This window comes from Corvus cornix, chromosome 3, assembly GCF_000738735.6.
Source record: "Corvus cornix cornix isolate S_Up_H32 chromosome 3, ASM73873v5, whole genome shotgun sequence".
NCBI lineage: Eukaryota > Metazoa > Chordata > Aves > Passeriformes > Corvidae > Corvus > Corvus cornix.
In genome coordinates this window covers 33,907,215-33,923,708 of record NC_047056.1, presented here as the reverse complement: position 1 = coordinate 33,923,708, position 16,494 = coordinate 33,907,215, and the positions used below count along the sequence as shown (strand labels likewise).

General features: G+C 38.4%; 1 protein-coding gene across 1 annotated transcript in view; it reads right to left on the bottom strand.

The window, feature by feature from the left end:
- Positions 1–16,190, bottom strand: part of SPAST (spastin) — a 39,962-nt gene extending 23,772 nt beyond the window's left edge. Inside the window, 6 exon segments of the mRNA XM_039568722.1 lie at positions 4,847–4,942; positions 10,443–10,526; positions 11,784–11,870; positions 12,359–12,364; positions 15,787–15,954; positions 15,957–16,190. Coding sequence (XP_039424656.1) covers positions 4,847–4,942; positions 10,443–10,526; positions 11,784–11,870; positions 12,359–12,364; positions 15,787–15,954; positions 15,957–16,176 — 661 coding nt within the window. The 5' untranslated portion in view covers positions 16,177–16,190.
- Positions 16,191–16,494: the final 304 nt, after the last annotated feature.

Below are 16,494 nucleotides of genomic sequence, written 5' to 3'. Positions count from 1 at the left end.
TGAACAGCTCCTGAACATAGCTGTTTGTTGAGTGTTAATTCCAGAGGGAAATTTCACTTTATATACAAATTTTCATTGAAGTAACAAATAAAAATGTTAACAAACTGTTCAGAATTACAGTTTATCTGAAGTTAACCTATTTCTAAAGCACAAGGTGTTTAAGTGAACATCACTTGTCAGACAGCTCTATTATGCAAGATATGTATTTTGCTGTAACAAATGCAAAACCCCCCAAACACATTTTTTACCCATTTTTATTTGTCACCTACTGAAAGACTGGAAATACATAGCAAGTGACCTCAAAACCCTCACAATATCTCCAGCAGCCTTTTGCCAAATGTTTCACTGTTCTGTTTAAAGCAATAAGGAAGTGCCTAAAATATGCTCTAATCACAAAGAGACACCACGGAATTTTTTCAAGTGTATTTGAAACACTGAACAAGTTCAATTGTCTGCTTCAAATATACTTATAGGATAGTAATAGATGCTTAATCAGTTTGATTTTACTCTCTAATTCTGGACAAAATAATTTACTTTATAGCTCCAGGCTAACACCACTGGATTACACAGACACAATAGCTGTCTGGTCCTGAAAGCATCCCTGCAATTTCAATCTGCCACCCAAACACACACACAACACAAATTACAAACAAGCAAGTAGTAAAATTTTGTTTGGGGTTTTCTGTTGGTTAAATTGTGATAAGTTTCAGACAGAGGCACTCAATTTCAGACTCCCTTAAAGAGAGAAATGTCACAAGTTATTATATAATATATACACTTACTATATTAAACTGGTTTTAAAGATAAAGTACAAATATGTTTGAACAAATCTAAGAGAAGCTTGATTATACTAAATACCTGGAAATGCAAAAACAATCTTAAAAATATGCAGCTGTAGCTCATTTATTTAATATAACAACATCCTTTATATTTCTAAGAAGCAAACCCATTATATTTTCTTTTCTGCATTTAAACCAGATTAAAACACATGTAAATAAACAAGCTTCTACTAGCCTCTAACTTCTTAAGCATCCCAAAGAACATTTTAATTCAAAGTAATAGCAGCGATTCCAGTATTTCAGAACAATTTCCAGCCTTTAGTTGTGACATCTTAAAAATCATGAGTGAATATTCCTCAGAAATTCCCTACATATGCCTACTGATAAATAATATAAAGGGACTAAAACAAGTTATTGTATGTGGTCTGTGGACACCAAGTTGGGGAAAAAAAAAAAAATCTACCTGTCTAGAATTATCTGTAACTTTATGTATGTAGTTGCATTTAAAAAAAACCAACAAAACCAAAAAACTTTAAATTGCTGCTTAAAACTTGCAGCAATTGCAAGACTGATCATTATTTGGGATCAGCATTCATAATAGCCCCCAAAATTGCAATTCTTCAAAAATTCAATTCAGATTTTTTAAATAAGTAGATTCAAGTAATAGAAGCTTACTTTACAGAAAGCTCCAGCAACTAAGAAGGACCCGCTGCATGTTTTAAATGGTAGCACAGTTACACAGGCCAGGAATTACAGCTGTTCTCCTTTCTGAACTGACAGAGACACATCAGTCAAAGATCTGCTTTTGTCAAATTATGCTGTTAAAAACAATCTTACTGCTACTTGTTCTTCTACTAGGGGAACTCCTTGGAAAACATCAGTATTAACAGTAGAACTTTTGCAGCATGACAAACATTGCCAATATATGTCTACTATTAAAGACAGGCCAGCAACTCCCTGCCTGTGAAAACTGAGAGAAAATACTAGCTAACTGCCCAGTATTCATGTCAAGGTAATTAAGAGAAATTTAATGCTTTCTCTGGCCATCCATCATGCTGAGATTTACACATAAAATGGTACACCAGAATTACTGTAATACTCTAAATATTGTATGACTAGTAAATGAGTTCATAAAATTCAAACTCTGCCTTTGGCAAGACTGGCATAATCTCCTTCCCTAGCTTGTTCAAAAACAAAAAACAACAGTCCACAGTGCAAAGGAAAGCAAGTACATCTGAGGGGAAAAACTACAGGTAAATTGTTTTACATCTAATTTAAGACTGCTATGAGAAGAAGAATGATGAATATTAAATTAACATTATTTCAAAATAAAGGTTTGGGTCAAGGCTACTTGTTATTACTCTTTAGACAAGTTACTGCACAGCCCCCTGCAACTGAAGGGCAGGTGATACCACTGCAACGAGGTCTTGAAAAACCTCAGCATAAATCTGGAAGATAAACTTTCAAGAAAAATCTCTAGCTATTCATGTAAGTTTGGAAACCACAAATGTTGAAGACAGGGATAGGTAGTAATTTGTGTTAGAATCAAGTAAATTGGTCAGGAAGGCTGACACAAATAGCATTTTGAGAGAACGAAGAATCTCAAATCAGTAACACTTTGGAAATATAAAAAATGTGCAATATAGCTGTGAGAACAGAATCTTATACAAAATTATGAAGCAAAAACATCTGTAAAGACTCTGGCCTTTAAAGCAAATCAAAGAAAACAATGTAATTTTATACCAAATGATGGGCAAAAATACACTTTGTTCCTATTAAAAGTAAGAATGACTATGACTCATACTTCATAAAATCCTGAACTTTTAAAAAGCCCAACCTGATCAGGCAACAGTGCAGGTAATACTTTCCACATATAGAAAACCAAGCTTATGCCAGAGCCCTGTGGCTCAATACCTCTGAAGTACCTCTCCCTTCTCAGTAACAGCAGTTCTCTTATCTGAAGTAGCCTGCAAACTGATTTTGTAGTTTTCTACGATTTTGGTCATCTACTTTGTATTTTTAAATTATTAGAGCTGTCCATATGAAAATACTATTTTACATGTATAAAAGAAGAACAACAGCAAGATGATCAGCAGATTGAAGCAAAACCACCTTTTTACACTGCTTTTAAGAAAAAGTGTATTACTAGTATGTTCTTACAAAAAATATGCCGTTGCCCCACACCCCAAATAGAGAGACAGAGAAAGTAAGCACAAGAGCATAGGCACCAGCCATTTAAGAAATTCAGATGCTTGTTAATAGCCTTTCATTGTACTGTATCAGGCATCCCACAGCTGCAATCATTCAGTATTTTGGGTAATCCTCTGACTTCCACAAACTATAAATCTCAAGTTTACCTTTGGCAGATGGAAATGCAAGTAGAAATGGAACAAGCCTCTTGAAGTCTTGTTCAAAGTAATCAGTAGACACCTGGTACCTGATTTTTTTAGTGACATGCTCTTCAGTCCTTCTGTCTCTCCTCAGATTCCACTGAGTCTGGTAAATGAACATTCTTTCTTATCCCACACTCCTTTTCAGAAAGCGGGAACACTCTCAGAAAAATGCATTCCCAGAAGGGCACAGCCCTTTGCAGCTGTTTCCTCCACAGTCTGGCTGAAGTGGATCATCTTCTCTAAATCACCCGAGTATGACTCCAAACACGTAAATGGGCTAATACCATGTTGCACAAGTTTACCAATAGCGACCACCTTCTGCTACAACAACTTCTGTGAATACAAACACCTGCCACAGAGCTGGCAAAACATTTCTCCCTTTCCAGTAGATGCCAGTGGATCTTCTATGCTTTGTTAATAAGAGATTTAAGTATATTACAATTTTTAAGACTGAAAGTTCAGTCTAACCTTCTGCAGTATTCTATTCTGAGATACATCGAGACAAAGTACAAGCAAATATTTAGAAAAGAGTGTAAAGAAAAAGCTGTTCATATTAAATAGAACATGTTGTCAACTTTTGTGTGTATATGTATGTATTTGTTCACAGTGTGTCTAGCCAGTCTGATAAAAAACCAGGAGTTGTACTGACTCATTTAAGACAGAGTGTTCTCAAGGTCAATCTACATAACTACACTTTTTTGACAAACACAGTTAAAACAAAAATCAGTAATGTAAAGGTACCTAACATGAAACAGTTCCACTACTTCAACTTGTTATACTTCAGAAAGAATAAAACCAAACAGTAAGATGACTTCAAAACTAGAAATGGATCTTAAAAAACCCCAAAAAACAAACAGAAGAAAAGCATGTAGTTTACACTGTTTCAGTTTACTTAATTTAAAAACTGAATACTGTTCTTACCCAGTAGACAAGCTCTATGAATTCCAGCGCTTGTTAGCTCTGTGTTTTATTTAACTTCATTGTAGTCTACTGTACAAATTATCATTTGAGATCACTCTTGTGACAACAGCTTACTGCTGGCTTAAAACATTCCCCAAAGACAATTCACAAACCTCGCCATAACTTTACACCTTGTGTATGGACAAAAAAGTTTACTTCTGCTATTTTAGTAAGTTTGGTTCAGTCTTCTGGGAAAGGATTAAAACAATGTTCTTTGACAAAATGCAAGAGCTGCTGTCATTCCCCCATCATTTCAATTGCATATGACTTTCTTGATGTAAAAACCCCCTGAAATTTAAAGTTGCTTAATGCAAATGCACATTCACAATATCATAAAGGAAGAGCTAATTAATATAGGCACAACATATAACCTATATATCTGACATTGACTTTGACACTTTCTAAAACAGCTTTAATGTAATTCCTTGAAGACTATAACATGAGAAATATTTTCTAAAATGTTGCCTTAATAAATAGACTTGAATTGCAGGACAGTCATCATAAGAGAAAACTGAATACTACAAAATAAAACAGTGTTGTCAGAGCCATGGAAAGGATGGAATGAATTTTACACAAAGTCTTTAAAAACAGAAATATAAATAATTCTATTTTAAAGCTGGTGGGGCCAGAATATAACATTGCATTATTTTGCCTTGTAATACACCAGAAAGTGAGAGACATCCCTTCAATAGGCGCTGGTAAAACCAAACCCACCTGACTGGAGATGTCCATTGCGGCATGCCAGGTTAGTACTGTCATTATAGACCTCCATTTGCGGCTTGGACATTTGCAAAACTGCCTGCAGCTTCTCTACATAGTAGACAGAGGGGGAGGGAGGAAAAAGGACAAAATAAACAAACAAAAACCAAAAATGAACCAAGAAAATTTATGTATGTTGAACACAGAAATGTCAAGTTTGACTTTGTTATAGTTAAAGATAAAAGGAATATTTCTATCTATTTTACACATTCAACAAATGTGTAAGAAAATTCTGTTAGTATGAGCATGAGTGAAAACAGCTTTAAAACTCACCATCTATGGCTGAGTTTATTACAACAATCTTTCCAGTCTAGTGATTGCAGTTATTTCTCAAAAACAATGTTCAGGATTAACTCAATTTAATTTACTAAATATTTATGTTGATAACCCATTTCTGAAAGTCCTCCTCAAGGTGTTACTTTTGACCAGCTGCAAGGAGTCCTCACTTCTCTGCATGAATGTTTCACTTAAGTAGGAACAGCCAGTTAACACTTTACAGAAACCTTCAAGCTTAAAGCAGAACACCATATATATCTATTACAATGATGTCTTTTAAGATCTCTATATAGATATTTAATTGCCTTGAAATTAAGTCAATAAAGTTGTCATGCAAACTGTGTTCTTTAGGAAGATTAACTTCAGAAACACCTGAATACCATATTTATAAATCTAAAGATTAAGGAGGAAGAAATTAACTCTGAGAAGTAATGAAAACAGACAAACCATAAGTCAAAGAGGTGTAAGGCTGCAAACACAAAAAAAGAATTAAGAGCTACTTGTTCTCTGCAGCCCAGATACCACTCCTGCTTTAACACTGCAGTTAAAAACCTCTAGGCTGTACTTCTGGGGCCCTTTATTGCCTCTCCCACCTTTATTTCACACACACCCCTCTTGTTTTAAAAACAAACCACAGTCTATAAGGATGCAAGGCATACACTGCCAAGTTCTCTCATTCCCTCCCCGATTTTTTTTTCTTCTGCTTGCCCCGCAAGAGATAACAGTACCAAGAAGCAGCAGGAAAAGAGATGCCAAGTAGAGAAGAGATGTCCTCTGGTAATATGAAAGCACATATTTCAAAAGCAGACGAATTCTACTGAAAATGTACACAATTAAGATCATAAATACCCTGACTGGAGGAAGAACTGCCATTCAGAGCCTGCAGATGGTACAACCAACACGCACGAGCACTGCCTTCCTTAGGCTTCTTTACCTGTTACAGATCTTTCTCTAGTCTTTCTGCTTCGTTCCTTTCTTGTTCCTGCTCCTGATCACTCATGGCTTAGCTTTCCTGAATAGTATCCTAACACCTCATAGTTAAAGTGATGGCTTAATAACATTTAGGTTGAACAAGATGTGGTTTAGAATGAAAACTTGGTAGTTACAGGCAAATATGAAAAGCTAAAGTTCAAGATTAGTATGTGTATACAAGGTTTACTTCATTCTAAACTGAAAGCTTTGAAAAGTCAGGTAGAGTAAAACAAAAAAAATGTCACACAAGAACAGCCTACAAACAACCACAAGCTCTACAGCTTCCAAGAAGTTACCCTCATAAGCTTTCCTCTCTAGAACGGTGACTGACTGCAGAGAGTGCACTACTTCAGTGGACGCAGCCTTACCAAAGGAGGCAGCAGAACGGTCTACTCCCTGCCCATGCATGCAACCCAAATGGAAAGAACACACAGAAGCTTAGGAAACAAAATGAATATTAATAGACTTTTACGATATTAGACAATCAGCTGAGTTTTGGAGAACATTTCTGAGCTTAACAAAAAAGACTTTCTAGTGAGTGACCATAACAACATGAATTGGTTTGTGTAGGAATTCAGGAAAAGCCCTTTGCTTCAATGCTACAATTTGACACTGGGGTTCTACTACAATTATCAATGCTTAGCTAGTTCCACATATTCAGGAACTACAGAACTCCAACCAAAGAAAAAAGAAAAAATGTAATCCAATTGTTGTCCAGTTTCAATTCACAGAGTCCTCTCATCACATTACCTATGAACATGTCATATTAGTATTGCACATAAAATTTCCAGAAGCAAACATATCACTTCTTTAGAGACAGTATAGCTGTAGGATCCTCTGGAATATCAAAAAGAAATTGAACTTTTAAATATTATTCCAGGGAATTATAGGATACCATCACCTCTCATTGAAATGCTTTCTCCCTATTTTTCCAGACACTGACAAAAAGTTTACAGATTCTCATTCATTATTTCACCTTGGTGATACAACGCTGACGTAAACCTACAAAACAAACAGCACTGCAACCACTGTCTTATTGAAGCAACAGGAAAGCTTGAGTTCTCCAATTTCTACTAAAAACATGTTACCCTGTAACATAAGCCTGAAGCAAAAAGTACCATCTCCTCCAAGAAAGTGAAATATTCCAAAAGGTGTCCATTGAAAACCGTATCTATACGTGCAGAATAGAGGAATATTAATACCCTCCAAAGAGGAGAGTGATGAACGATACCTGAATTATGTGCCACATACACCCTTCAATCAAAATACTGGAGCTACACATAATACACAGGAAGACACTTGTCATGAAAGAAATCTGTCCCCCTACAGAAAGGCTCACTGAAATGAGAGAACACAGATAGGTAAAACACATAAATAGCATTAGAACTGAAGAGTGTTGCACTGGCCATTGCAGCCATCTATCTTTAGGAACAACAAGCTGCCAAGTTCTGTGTATAGACTGCAGAAAACAAATACCCTCCTGTCATTCTAAATACATCAAATTTAATGACTCTAACATGGGTGCTCAGTCATCCAGGAGAGACCAGGTCTGTGAAGACCATCAAAGCAAGGTTTAACCATACAACTAACACACCCTAAACCATGTCAAAAATGGGGGGCTGCCACCAAATCAAATGGAAGAACTTTCAAGTCCCCTGACAGCCAGCACAACCCAGTATTGTCAACGGACTGCCAAAGTGATCAAGACCCCTTGAGGTGACCTGAAACACACCAGCAATCACTTCAGCTTCCAGACTGTGTCACAGTACAGCTTTAAGCATAATTTACACGCAAGAGGAAAACAGGGCTCAAAACAGAAAACCCATCATTGAAGGTGGGTAGCTCCATCCTGTTCCAACATTAAAAGGCATCAGTGGTGTGATGACACAGTGGTAACACATGGGTGTGATCAGACATCACACTCTCATCAGTGGTGTCAAACACCCCCATTGGTGGGGTCATGAAACAAACTTACACTGATGTACCAACACTTCAAAAAAAAAAAAAAGAAAAAACAACAACAAAATACTGAGCACTTTCAAAGGACAGTTGTAATCAGACTGATTTAATTTATGTTTTCTATGTACTACCAATGTAACCTGCCTGACTGGATGGTATTTGAGTTAGGCAGCCTGCAATCACATCTCTGTCTAGCAAGCAAGATGAAATACTTGGTATTATTGTCTAGTTTAAATTTGTTTTATCCTTTCAGTTAATGCAATAAAGCACTTGCCTATTCTGCCTTAAGAAATGGAGAAGTTCCACAGAGCTAGCAGACAACACTCTTAAGAGTTCAATTCATAGGAAACACCACTTCATTAAACTGTAATAGCTTCAAGAGCCTCATGCTTAATTCAACTACAAAAGGATCTTTACATCCCTTAAAAACTTCCAAATATCTGTTACTATAAGTAACAGGCTAAAAGTGTGTTTAGAATGGCACATGGAATTCAACTCTAGATTACCTTAAATTTCTACAAAAGCCAGGTAAAATTACAGAAAATAAAAAAAAAATGCTGTCAATACTTCAAAGTTGGTTAGATGGCATAAAAATACTACTCAAATAGAACCCTAATGATCAAACTTGCAGTGATTTAAAGCCATTGAAATATCTCTCCAAAACACATCTTTTGTCTTCCTAAAGGGCACGACTTCATTTGCTCCTTTTTATCCAAATTTCACTTTTAGGTACATTGTATGAAGCACACCCTCAGTAAAAACTAACAAGAACCTAGGCAAAACAAAGTACGAAACTGGTAATTTAAAAATAAAATATTATTTTACATCTTACATAACAAACACTATTCTATCTGTTTATGTTTCAATCTGCACTCTGAAGCAAACAAAGTGATCACACATTCTGGTAGTAGAGATAAGGATAAGTATACTTCAACTTTAGGGTTTTTTTGTGAAATTTTCCCTTTGTTTCTTTTCAATCACATCACAGCAAATAAGCAACTTATCAACATTGCAAGTGCTACTACAGTAATACAAGCAAGGATGAAGCACTACCCACAAAATACAAACACTGTTACTTCAAGCTTTGAGGTAACAGCAAATTTTTTCTAGAAAGAAATTCTAGTTACTTGCAACTAGGATGTCTGCAACAAGCCATACCTTCTCAAAAATTGTTAGCATGTAATCACTTCCACTCCATTGCTCCCTAGTTTGTATTAGCTCTAGAAGTCAGCCTTTAACCCTAGTGAATGGAAAATACCTTTTCTCCATATACTAAAGCTGTACCGAGAAACACCCATAACAAAGCATAGAAGACAGATGCCTCTTTCACTTCCTGCCCCCTTCAATTTTTTTCAAAAAGTACTACAGACATTAGGAACGCAAGGGAAACAAAAGGAGCTCACTTTCTTGTGGTTGTCACAACTTCCCTGCCAATCACCAGTTAGGACCACAGAACCACAAAGTGTAAGAGGAGAAAAGAGCCCAAGTTTTCCTGTCTTCTCTATATGCTCCTAGAAGAATGAGTTAGTAAAACTCCACACAAGAGAGCGTTAGATTAAAGCTGGGATATGCAAGTTAAAATCAAGTACATTTGTTAGTTTACCCTTAAAGAGCAATTAAAGAATATATATTTATTTTAATTTTACTGACTGAACTGAAAGCATTTTCAAAGTTTTAAATTTAGAGGATGCACTACACAGAGCCGTGGGTCTGTTTTTTGATGGGAGGATCTTTACGCTGTTAAGAGCCTGTATACAACACTTAATTTTAATAATGCTAAAGCTATACAACACTATGCTTCTGAAAAAAAGTGACCTTAATAGAACACTACTAGAAAAAAAAAAAAAAAAAGCAAGAAAATTAGAATTTCACAACCTTATGGTCTACATGATGCTAAAGAATTATTATCATCATCATTATTATTTACCAATACTAAGGAAAATTGTTAATGTACGTGACAGCAAAATCAATGGAACATGAAGTAGTTACAGCCAGCACACTTGGCACTCATGATCAGCAATATATCATCATTTCACTACAGTTCTAACAGAAAAATGCTGAACAAACTCCATCAGGAGTTAATCAAGACCTCCTCACTTTATGAGTCAAGTGTGCTATGATATAAAGACTTCTCAGTTACTTTATACCTGAAAGTGGGTCATGAAATTCCATTTTCAAAATCCATCAACAGCACTTACTCTCAACTAAAAATCAAACTAAAGAAACCCTACAAAGATAATGACTCCTTCCCTTTAAAAATCAAAGTAATATTTTAAAAGAATGCATTAAATGAAGTCGTGCAAATAATTACAAACTTTCCAAAGTCATGAATTGTAACTGGTACCTAAAAGCTGCAACCGATCCTTGGCCATTGCCAAATTTGTCATCATTTTAGATTGGAGACGTCGAGCCCGTTCACACTGATCACCTTACAAAGAAAAATCCATGTTAAAACATAATTCCATAAATTAACTTTAAGTGCTAAAATACTGATACCCAGCCTTCCCTCCTCCTCCCACCCCTTATTTATCCCCTCCCCTATGGAACTTCATTACGAAACTAACAAGAAAAATACTAAAGCTTCCTATTTAATCAAGAATTTAAAGTTAGTTGACACTATCTGCTTTACAATAGTGCTTATAGAGTGATGGGAACCCAAACACTGCTTTGCATATTGTCTAACATTTCATGCTGACCTAATATGCCCCTTGTCTCTGCATTTTTCTGAACAGAAGTCAAATAAAAAAAGGTTTTTAAAAAGCTTGAAAAGTGACTGAGAGGCAAGTACAATTTGAAAGAATTCACTTTGGCAAAATTAACAGATCTAAATTCAGTTGACCGTGTCCCTTTACATTTTAAAACACACAGAATTAGAAATTAACACCACCACTTCCTAAGAAATATTATCTGTTCAAGTCAAGGTTTTTTTTTTTTAATTGTGCAAGGTTCTATCAAATGCTACTGGTATTGCCCCCTAAGTAAGATCACCATATACTTCTAAACACAGCTGAGGAACAAAATACAAGTCTGCAAAAGCACTTACAGATCTGGGGTTGGGGCAGGTGATTTAGGTTGTTATTATTACAACTACAATATTATTTTGAGGACAGAAATTCTCAGCAAGTCCTTCACTACACCTGTATTTCTATAGTACATACCTGCTTCTACACTACAGGTTAAAATGTTTCCACATAGAGAGATGGCTTTCTTCCTTTGTTGGAAATGCTCAGTTATTTTGGCCTAAGTTATTCAGAAACACAACGTCAGGCCATTCCAAATTGGGGTGTTTTTTTTCATGTTATACTGAAGGGAATATAAAATTCTGCATAAGTGAGAACATGAACTGTCAACTTCAGCAAATCAAATCAGAACTCAGTATTTTGGCATTCCCATTATATAAGAAATCACGTGTTTGACTTAACAGTGTTCATGAACTCCTTATGATTTTGCAGAGTCTGAAAATATTTAGAGCAATATTTGCATGTGATATAGACCAGAATATTAAGGTGGAAAAGAGAAATGGACCAGTGTTCACCTACAGCTAAAACAGGAATAAGAAAGACCCTTATGAATTAACTCATACACCAGACTGTTCCTAGCCCCTACCATACTTAGTAATACTGATTTCTCACTTCAAAGAAGCCATAAACCAAAATCAGTTCCACAAAACTCAAAACTGGCTTACCTTGACCAATTACTAAGACAGCTATTCCTTTTTCCAGTTCTTCAATTCCTTTCTTATACCATTCAACAGCTTGTTCCTTTTGTCCTGCTTAAAAAGGAAGTGAGCCCATTATTTTCTTGAACAAATTAAAGTTTAGGAATGGTTCTATATAATGCTGCATAAAACAAGTAAGAGGGAGGAAGAGATATTTGAACAAAATCCTGTGATTTAAAGAAAGTCTTAAAGGGACACTGTCAACTTTATATCTACTTAAGTATCAAATAAGCTTTTCTCTTAAAAACAGGTACTACACCAGCCTCAAATCACTTTTGCCTGTTTTGAGAATAATTCTACATCTGCCTTAGAGAAATAAATCATCCCCACCCAAAAAAAAAAAAAAAAAAAAGAGAAAAAGAGATAGAAAAGCTCACCTACACATATTCACTCACAACAGAAGTGATGAAATTAACAGTTTTTACTTCTGGAACATGAACTAGAAATGCGCCTCTTAATCCTCCAGTGATAGCCAATACCAAAATAACACTGGAAGCAGAAACTCAAGAAGTCTAAGACTTTACACTAGAGAGATGAGAGACACTTCTCTGGTTAACTTTTGTACAGTGCAGCTCCTCTGTCATGGGGGTATTTCTTTGTTTGTGCTATTATGAAACTGCTGTATTACAGGTGTGTGTCAACTTCCACATGAAGCACAATGCAAGTAGAGTTAGAGCACACCTCTGTACCAACCACGTCCCGAAAGGATATTACAGCAAACAGCCATGAACATGCTTGACCTAAGGTATGTGCCACTATAACTGCAAGTAAACCACTGAAGACCTATAAATATCTATTTCATATTGCTCCCTTTCTATAAATACTCTGCATTAAAAATATATTTGCCTGCATATGGAAAAATACTTTTGCAACCTAGTTATATTACACTAAGCATGCATTTCCACAGAGGAATACAACAGATTAGGTATTAGAACTTAAAACCTGGTCAGCATTAACAAGCAGCTAGTGGCAGAAAAAACCAAAAAATGCCTACAATGAAACTTCAGATATCATTACCTTAGTTTCAGATGACATAATGTTTCACAAAACTATTCCTAAGTGCCAGTTACAAGTGACTGTGTGCTTCTACACTCAAATCTTTTGAGAACTTCAGTCCCAAACCTATTTTTTAGCAAATTTCAGTGTCAGTAAAAATATTTCAAAACATTTCTACAATCCTCTTCAGACTTTTCTCTTGCTCCTCTTCAGATTAAAAAATCTCTTAATAATAACATTTGTCAAGCTCCCCTGCGCAGGTAATTTCATGCTTTGCTCTTCTTACCAACACAAACCACAGTGCACCTGCCTATAGTCATGAACACCACACACCTTGGGAGTCATTTTATTACTGCCCTTTCTTCACCAGCCTCATATACCCTGACTGTTAAGGACAAAGCCAGATAAATTAAATCATCCAAGGTGAGTGACTTCAATCCTCTCTTTAAGACTTTTTAAGCTTCTTCTCCCCACCACCCACAGAAACAGTTTCAACTGCAGTGTAAATAGTAAATCTAATACTGATTACAACTAAATAAAAATCTGGTTTGAGATCATCCCAGCCACCTCAGCTATTGCCTGAATTGCTTTGTTATTCTTAGGGGCAGCTGTAAACACACCAAGGTCATCATTAAAATTTCACTTCCAGCTTTTAACTGGAGAATGTTTTAAAAGCACTATATGACACCTGTTTGCAACGGTTGTGCTCCAACTCCACACAGAATGGTTGATTAGTTCTCAGTGATTATGACATTAAAAATACAATAAACGTCACGTTCTTTGGAAGTTGCTGATCTGCTATATTGGCTCTGGCAGAATGGAGCTCATTTTCTTCAAACAGCCCCAAGGGCACTGTGTTTTGGATTTGTGACTAAAACAGTTGATAACACAGAAATGTTTTGGGTATTGCTGAACAGCACAACCTCAAGGTTTCCTTTTTCCCATCTAGATCCCCAGTGAGTAGGCTGAGGGTGCACAGTATGTTGGGAGAGGACACTAGCAGGACAACTGACCCAAACTAGCCAATGCAATATTTTGCATCACACAATACAATGCTCATCAATATAAACCTGGGTAGATGAATAACTGGATGGGGGCTATCTTCCAAGGCAATCATTGCTTGGAAAGATTTCCCACTTTATTTTTTCCTCACTTTTGCTCCTCCTATGCTCTCCCTTGTCCCACTGAGAGGAATAAACAAGCAGCTGTGTAGATGCTTAACTGCTTGCAGGGGTCAACACACCACATGTGCCTTCTTAGTTCTAGGAAAAGATATTAAGCTTAATTGAGAAAGTACCAAAACAAGAGTAATTGCTCTGATAATTTAGAAGCATAAAAAGCTACCAGAAGTGCTATCAAAATTACTGAAGTATGGATAGCTTCCACAACAGCAAAAATGCCACATAACTAATAGGCTATTAGACAATTCAGAAATTCCACCCATTTCACGCACTATGTCTAACATACAGTTTTCTCTTTGAAGCTGTAAGAAGCCTGTTTACAGACCAGAAAATTTTCAAAGAGAAGTATTCTGGTAAAATCAGATAAGCAAATAACAAATCTATGTATTAAAGGAAAGGGAGTTCTTTCTCAGTGGAATGTACATTGCAGTTACAGGGCTGTAACAGTTGTGCAACTGCTCATACTAGAAGCAAAGATCACCTTACTAAATGTCTGACCTGCACAGCTAATTCACGTATAATCACCCTAAAGGCATCTACACAGCAAGCCCATGATTAAAATCGGTATTTAAGGGCTCACCCTCCAAACCACCAAGAGTTAAAGGTCACAACAGTGGAACAGGTGCCTGATAAAGTAAGACTGCTACTCCTCACAGAGCAATCATCAGCAATACCAAAGCTGTCAGCTACCTCACCTCCTTTCATGCTTTGCTCCTATGACCCTCAGTGCTCTCTTGCTGTACATCTGTGCTGAACTAACCTTGCTGCACATGGTGCAGGTTTTTTTCTCTCCTAGAGCTTACCACTGCCACTCCCAAATTGTCAACGCAAAGGAGGACACATCCCACGCTTTTATGGTGCTCTCAGCATGCAGCTTCTATTGATGGCCTACTCTTATATTTTTAATCTCCTCCTCTAGGATAGAAGTTTCATTAAGGCTCAACTGAAAGGTTAGAATACAGCATTCTGACTTTTCCAGAGAATTTTAAAAACCAGCACAGCATGCCACCAAGGCCTACCTTTAGCATGTTGACAGAATCATGCTGCTGCATTTAGAACAAATGATTAAATTAAATGCAGTATCAAGTGTTTTGGTTGGTTGGGTTTTTTTAATGCTCTACCAAAAAAAAAAAAAAAAAATCCTTATTCCTGTATTTTATTTAACTGAACCCTAAACATCCTCCTTAATGTCTCCTCATCACACAGTGGTCGGTTTTTAGGGTTTTTAAGAAAATGTATGTCAAACAGTTTAAGAAAAACATTTTTCAAGAAACTGCCAAAATACAAGTATTTATTTCCTTAAAAGTCAGACCACTCCAAATGGGCATTCTGAGGACCAAGTAACCTGAAGTCTGGCTTCAGCACTCATTTGTCAGGCAGTGCATTAAAGGATGCACCCTTATTATTGTCCTTGGTGCTTTTGTTGTCCGGCTGGCTTGGTAAAGCCTAGTTACAGCCACACAACCGCCCGCAATTTTTAATCGCCTCACCCAGACTTCCGCAGCAAAAGCTCTTAAGTTATTGGGGAGAAATACAAGCACTTATACTGCGTGGGGAACGAGCCCGAGCTGCAGCTTTGTGATCCAACGCGCACCTGCGGGCTGCGGCAGGGCCGGACCCGGCTGGGGACCAAAGCACCGCCACCGCATGCGGGCACAGCACGGCTCGCACATACCACCACAGCCCGCATTTCTCTCATGAGCGGGTTTTGCTTGTTCTTAGCTGAAAGCGGTTCCACGGCACAGAGCGGGAAGGCCCTGCCCGCCCTCCCGCACCCCGGGGCGGCCGCTCACCTGTCTCGTCGATGCGCAGCGCCATGGAGATGCACTCGAAGGCCCGCTTGTGGCACGCCCGCACCGTCTCGGGCGCCCCGCCGGGCTCGGGCGCGTCGCCGGCCCCGGCCCTGCTGCCCTTGGCGGCCATGAGGGCGCCGCGGGAGAGGCGCTCGCAGAGCCAGGCGAGAGCAGCCCGAGCTGGAACGCGACGAAGCGGAGCAGGGCGAAGGCGGCGAAGAGCGGGTACGAGAAGTAGTACCGCTTGTGCGGGGACGCCGGCCGCCCCCGCCCCCGCCGGCGACGGGGGGCGCCGGCCCGGGCGGCGAGGAGGGAGAGGCGGGCGGTCGGAGGCGCAAAACTGGAGCCGGCTGAGCCCTTCTTCTTCCCTCGGCCACCCGGAGAATTCATTACCGCCGTCGCCATAACCCAGGCACTGACAACAACCGGCCATGGCGATGGCGGCGGCGGCGACGCCCTTTCGGCCGGCCCAGGGGGAGGGACGGAGGGCGGGATGCGGGCGGCCCCGGCCGGAGGCGGGGAGAGATGGCACCGCCCCTGCCACCATGGGAGGCGACGGTATGGCGCCTACAGCACCCGGCCTGCCCCGCTCCCACGGCCTGAGAGGCGGGCCCTCGCGACGCTCAGCGCTGGGCCTAGAATGGAAAAGACCTCTGAGATCATCGAGTCCAACCTTTGACCGATGTAAAACTAGACCATAGCACTAAG